The 6,890-nt window shown below is 34.9% G+C and overlaps 1 protein-coding gene across 1 annotated transcript; it reads left to right on the top strand.

The window, feature by feature from the left end:
- The first annotated feature begins 291 nt into the window (after window positions 1-291).
- Window positions 292-6,610, top strand: LOC110700545. The gene is made up of 4 exons (XM_021878098.1): window positions 292-644; window positions 803-1,072; window positions 4,931-5,212; window positions 5,317-6,610. Exons 1-4 carry the CDS (start codon window positions 506-508, stop codon window positions 6,123-6,125), a joined length of 1,500 nt encoding a protein of 499 aa, XP_021733790.1. The 5' UTR covers window positions 292-505; the 3' UTR covers window positions 6,126-6,610.
- The last annotated feature ends 280 nt before the right edge of the window (window positions 6,611-6,890 follow it).

The raw sequence follows: 6,890 nt of genomic DNA, 5'->3' as shown, positions 1-6,890 counted from the left end.
TATTGCAACATGTTAGGAGAAACTTGTACCACCCAAGCCAAATTTATGGGAACCAAGAAGAAAGATTATCATATAATTGTATAATGATGTCAAATGAGTTTCATAATACTACTATACGTAATATATTTGTATATTTTTTTCCAAAAAATCAGGTGAAATAATGCATGCATTTTAATTTGTTGATAGTTAGCTGAAGAAAGAAGTTGTTACATTTAAGAAGTTTGAAAGCAAAGAATTCCTTTTCCTTTACAATAAACTTCAGTATTCAAACCCAAAGTAAGCTTGGTATAAAGCAATGTATAAAACCACAAGTAAAGACTTCTCTTAATGAAAAACTTGCATGTTTAAAAGTGCACCCAAACACTTTTCTCCAATTTCCATATTTAGTATTAGTACGACGAGTATATAACATTGACACATACATCGCAATCATACAATTCAAAATACAAAACAGACATAAAATCGCGGTTGTTTCTAAGGATTCCTTCAACACTTCAATACATATATGGCAGATTTTACACGGAGAAGATGGACTACACCTAAGATGGCCGTTCCTCTTCGTGGTCCGGTAGATGAAGAAATCAACCCACCTTCAGGGTGGATTAATGAGTTTCGATTTCATTGCCTCCTTGTTGTTCTTCCAGGTTAGACGATTTCAAGCATTTTAATATTCATTTGTACATTGTATTCTCTCTATCGTGTCAAATTCTTGTTATGTACATATAGTTATCTTGCATGAGCAAATTTTACATATAGTTGTTATGTTTATGATACTTTTTGGAAATGTTAATTTTGTTTAAAGGTTTTGAGAAAGGCGATATCAAGTTGAATGTGGATGAATCTGGGATCATAGAAGTTACTGGAAGGAGAAAGGTAAATGATGAAAAACAAGAGCATTTTAAAAAGACCTTCAATGTGCCAGAAGACGGAGACGTAAAGAACATAGAGTTGATATTCGACGATGGTACACTACGAGTACGTATCCCAGGGATGGTAGAAGAAATCAACCCATCTTCAAGGTGGACTGATGAGTTTCCTGGATTTCATTGCCTCCTCATCAATGATCTTCTTGGTTAGATGACGCACTTTAATACTTTTCGCATATGTACATTTGCTCAATCATATTAGATTATTGCATTGTATGATGTATTAGGATATTTTACCAAAATGGTCAATTTTACAAAATTATTTATCAAAACGGCTAATTATAAATTTTAATTCCCAAACTACCTAATTTATTAACTTGAAATGAATTTATCTATTTCTTATATTCCTTTGAACTGGTTTGCTTCACTTTATTGGTTTTATATATATATATATATATATATATATATATATATATATATATATATATATATATATATATATATATATATATATATTTTGGTTATTTGTTTTTCTTTTGGAAATTCTAACGCCATAGTTAAATATCCCATTAATTTGAACAGTATCATTCAACATAGTATATTTGCAACAATTCTCAATTTTTTTCAAAAAATTACACAAAATAAACAATTACTTAAAAAATTGATCCAAACTTCCGGTCAAAAAAAAAAAATATATATATATATATATTTTTTAACACATAAAGATAGAAATATATTAAGGTCTAAAGGCCCAAAGTTTCTAATGCACGCACTTACAGGGAGAAAAAGGTGCATTAGAATAAGATAAAAGCCTATAATTTAGAAAGCAAGTTGGAACAATCAAGTCTTGAATTTAAATAACTAAAGTTATACAACTATTAAACATAAAATCATTTTATTTGCTCTGAAAACAACGAATATAAAAGCTTCTACTACAAGATTGAAGATAAGACACCCAAATCAAGCTACAAATACAAGCTAATAGTGTATTTATAATTATGCATATACCTCTAAAATAAGTAGTAATAAGTTGTATATATAGCTAATAATTTATTTTTTTGGTTTTATTGTAAAAAAATCTGTAAGAAAAAAAAAATAAAACCAAAAAAAAAAAAATAATAAAGTGAACCAAACCGGTTCAAAGAAAAATAATAGATAGATAAATTAATTCCTTCAAAATTAATAAATTAGCTACTTTGGGAATTAAATTTTATAATTAGCCATTTTGATAAATACTTTTGTCAAATTAGCCATTTTGGTAAAAAAATCCTATGTATTACAGTAATTAAAGGGGTTGATATTACATATTTGCTAGGAGTTGAAATTTACCAAAGGAAATAATTATGGTCTGGGGTGATATTGATGGTCACAAATTACATATATACTTGGTACTTGTATAATTTATGATGATCTGATAAGCTATATTTGGAATGTATATTGTTAGTTGAGACGAATACTGCAAGAGGGGGGTGAATTGTATGTGAGTTCCTAGTGGCTACTTTCGTGAAATATAAAATAGAATGTAAAGGAACTTGCAATGCACACAGTACAATATTTTACGAGGAAACCTTCTAGGGTCCAACTAGAAGTAAAACCTCAACCCTTCTAAGAGATTTCCAAAACCAAACCAATTCACTATAATAGGGCAAACACACAAGTTACAACCTATTATACTCAGACCTTTACTCACAAGTTCCAGACTGAAGTTGCTACATAGTAGGACCCTATCCTACCAAACCTAAGTCCCTGGCTTAGATTAACTTGTACTCCCTGAGCACTACACGCTCAACTTCAACCTAAAAGCCTACACAACTGTATGCAAATACAAATTACACACACACACACACCCAAGAACTCAACCAATACAAAATATAGACCCTTAGTATATGAGAGGCAAGCTACGCATGAAACCCAAAACTAATATGACAAAGTTATGGACTTGGCAAACTTACACAATTAAGCACATTTCGATTTCTTCACGTATAAACTCACAGAAAATAATGAAATGGGATTTCTACAATTTATACAAGACTTGCTCGTATAAAAAGTAGGATTTTCAATAGATAAATATGTTATTTTACCAAAATCCCAAATAACGGTTTTAATTAAGTCTGTTTTGAAGAAAATCTTTTTAGAAAAATTATCAAAGATAAATTATCAAAAGAATAATATCTTTTGATAATTCTGTTTTTAAGAAGTAAATCATTTTAGAAAAATTTTTCATAAAAACTTATCTTTTATAAATTTTCCTTTTTTTTAAGCTTGCCAAGCTCATTTGTCACGAGATTTCAAAAAAAAAAAAAAAAGCTCATTTGTCACGTTTCTAATAGATCTCACGTGTAACCCTAACAATCATATTTACAGCAAATCTAAAAGATTAAAACTTAACAAAACTAATTTGCTTTGCCAATATTCTGTAAACTAGGATACTTGGGCTTCACGCAGTCCAGGACCAAGTTCCTGCTGTCAGTTGCCACTACTCGAAAATAGGTCATTTCCGACGGAACGTTTCCGATGGACACCAAAATTCGTCGAAAAGTATGAAATTTCCGACGAAATTTTAATGACGGAAAATCCGTCGGAAATATTCTATTTTACGACGGATATAAAAATCCGTCGGAGATTTCCGACGGAAATTTCTGACGGATTTTAAACCCTTTCTGACGGAATTTTAGTTTTTTTTAAAAAAAAAACCCTAATTTTCACGGCTCACCCCCACCTACCCTATTTCATTTCTTCGCCTCTCTCTCCTTTCTTTCCTCTCATCTTTCTTTCTCTCTCCTCTCATCTTCCCTCATGCCCCTTCTGCTCTTTTCACGCCCCTTCTCCTATTCATTCTTCTCTTCTCACGCCCCTTCTCTTCTCCTATGATTCTTTCCCTCACGCCCTTCTTCTCTTCTCTAATGGTGATGGTTGTTTATGGTCATTGTTTAAAACAAATTAATGGGTTTAAAGGTCAAATTCAATCATGAAAATGCTAGATTTAGACTTTTCATGGTCGAATTTGGCCTTATCAAACCAAGTTTGAGGTGAAATTCGAAGGAAAATCGATATTGAAGGTAAGTTTAAATTTTTTTTATTTTTGTTTTTGATTTTTTATTCAATTTATGGGATGTGGTGGTTGGTTTGGCCGAGTTCGGTCAGCGTTTGGGTGTTTTAGGTGGCTGGATTTGGGATTGGGATAAGGGTTCGGTCTTTGGGTGGATCTGTGTTTGGTGGGGTGGGTGGTGGTGGTGGGTGGTGCTGATTTGTGGGTGGTGGTGGTGGTGGGTTGTGGGTTTGTTTTGAGCGGTTCCGATTCGTGGGCTTGGTGGTGGGGGTGGTGGTGTTTTTTTTGGGCGTTGGGTTTATTTTTGTTTATCTTGGCTTAGGTAGGTTTAGGGTTGGAGGTGGTGATACGCCGTGCCGGTGGTGGCGCGACGTATTTTTTTTAATTTCTTAAAATAATTTTCCGACAGAAATTCCGTCGGAGATTTCCAACGGAATTTTTATCCGTCGGACAATTACGACGGACTTTTCAGGTACCGGAACAACCCCGGCCTTTCGACAGAAATTCCGTCGGAAAAGTGTTTCCGATGGAATTTCCGATGGAAAAGGTCAATTTTCCTCTACCATAGCGTTTTTGATAACCATTTCCGACGAAAACACCTTTTACGACGGATTTTAGGGTGTTTTCGACGGAATATTTCCGTCGGAAATGGGCCTATTTCTAGTAGTGTGCACTCTAGTTTTGAACCGGAACTTCGCAGGCCAATTAAGTTCCAATAGAACTTGTTGTCTTCAATGCAGACCAAGTCAACACTTTAACTTGCTGTCTTCAAGTTGCTGTTAGGGAACTCAGATAGTTCTTAGTAGAGAACTTTTCTTCTATCTTGTTTAACCTTTCCTTGGAATCTCTTCATGTCTTCTTAGATTAGGCTACTCTTCCACTTCCAAAGTCTACTTCACCAGTTCTAATTACAACACTTAGAAAAACCTTTATTAGTTTAAGTTTGCCTCGTTTAAGTTCATCATCATCAAAACCTTTAAGGTTCAACATATATATACTTGTATTTTGTTTGAAGGTTTTAATGAAGACGATATCAAGCTGAATGTCGACAAACGTGGGATCATAGTAGTTAGCGGAAGGAGAAAGTCGGCAGGTCTAAAACACGAAATTTTTGAAAAGAAGTTCAATGTGCCAATAGATGGATATACTATTCACGTTAACAATATACAGAAGAAGTTCAACGGAGCTACGACACTAAAAGTATTTATCCCAAGGCCGGTAGAAGAAGAAATCATCCCATCTTCAAGGTGGACTAATGATATTCCTGGATCTCATTGCCTCCTCGTTAATCTTCCTGGTTAGGAGAATTCTCAAGCACTTTGATTTTCACCTGTACATTTGCTAAAAAATGTCATATAATTTACGATATGATTTTTGGAATTTATAATATGTTGTTTGCAGATTTTAAGAGAGACGATATGGAGGTGGAAGTTGATGAATCTGGGGTAATAGTTGTTGGGGGAAGGAGACAGGTAGGGGGAAGAAAACAAGAGCATTTTATAAAGGCGTTTTATGTGCCAGGTGACAGAGACATGAAGAGCGTAAAACAGACATTCGAAGGAGATATGTTAAGAGTATGCATCCCAAAGGTAGCAGCAACGGAGAAGGGCAAACCAAGCACCAACAAGGACAAGAAAGAGTCCAACATAATTCCAGATGAGAATCCTGCTTCAAGTAGCGGCGTAATGGACAAGGGTAATGAACAAGTGTCTTCAAGCACCGGCGTAGTGGACAAGGGTAAGGAACAAGTGTCTTCAAGCAGCGAATTGATGGACAAGGGTAAGGAAGCGTCTTTAAGAAACAACACAATGGTGGAGAAGGGTAAGGAAGTGTCTTCAAACAGCGAAATAATGGACAAGGGTAAGGAACAAGGGTCTTCAAGCAACAACATAATGGACAAGGGTAAGGAACAAGTGTCTTCAAGCAGCGAATTGATGGACAAGGGTAAGGAAGCGTCTTCAAGCAACAACACAATGGTGGAGAAGGGTAAGGAAGTGTCTTCAAACAGCGAAATAATGGACAAGGGTAAGGAACAAGGGTCTTCAAGCAACAACATAATGGACAAGGGTAAGGAACAAGTGTCTTCAAGCAGCGAATTGATGGACAAGGGTAAGGAAGCGTCTTCAAGCAACAACACAATGGTGGAGAAGGGTAAGGAAGTGTCTTCAAACAGCGAAATAATGGACAAGGGTAAGGATCAAGGGTCTTGAAGCAACAACATAATGGACAAGGGTAAGGAACAAGTGTCTTCAAGCAGCGAATTGATAGACAAGGGTAAAGAAGCCTCTTCAAGCAACAACACAATGGTGGAGAAGGGTAAGGAAGTGTCTTCAAACAGCGAAATAATGGACAAGCGTAAGGAAGTGTCTAACAATGGTGAGTTAGATTCAGTTAAGGAGGACGAAACCTATTGGAGGCGGGTATTGAACAAGTTAAAGCCTTATTTCAGGCTTTGAGACCAAAGAGAAGATCAAAAGTGAGCTAAAGCATCCATTATATCATAAATTAGACCTTGGTGGTGTTACTGTCTCAAAAATTCAACTTACAAACTCTGTTTCTAACTCTGCTTCATCATAAATTGTACAATTATCAACATGTGTCAATTAAACCTGTATATATATAAGGATGAACACGTTGCATACTGTAATTATGTAACATATGAAGTTATACATACAACATATTATAGCTTTCAGAAGTGAGATTGTAGACACCTAAAAATGTCTCCCCAAAACCAAACCCGATGATGAACAACCTTTCACTGCCATTATTGGTCGGGTTGAGTATTTAATCTTCGAGTGCTTAAATCCATATTTTAATTTCATAAAAACAAACCAATTCCTAGCCCATTTCCCCAAACCATAACTTATTTTCCTCTTTTTCGTGCCTTTAAACCCGAAATAATTCATTATGTGTCCTTTAAAATCATTCATTTAGTGTCCTTTTTATAAAAACGTTTGTTTCAGTTTATTTTGGTC

This window comes from Chenopodium quinoa, unplaced genomic scaffold, assembly GCF_001683475.1.
Source record: "Chenopodium quinoa cultivar QQ74 unplaced genomic scaffold, ASM168347v1, whole genome shotgun sequence".
Lineage (NCBI taxonomy): Eukaryota > Viridiplantae > Streptophyta > Magnoliopsida > Caryophyllales > Amaranthaceae > Chenopodium > Chenopodium quinoa.
The sequence above is the reverse complement of the archived record's forward strand: the minus strand, read 5'-3'. Positions and strand labels throughout refer to the sequence as shown.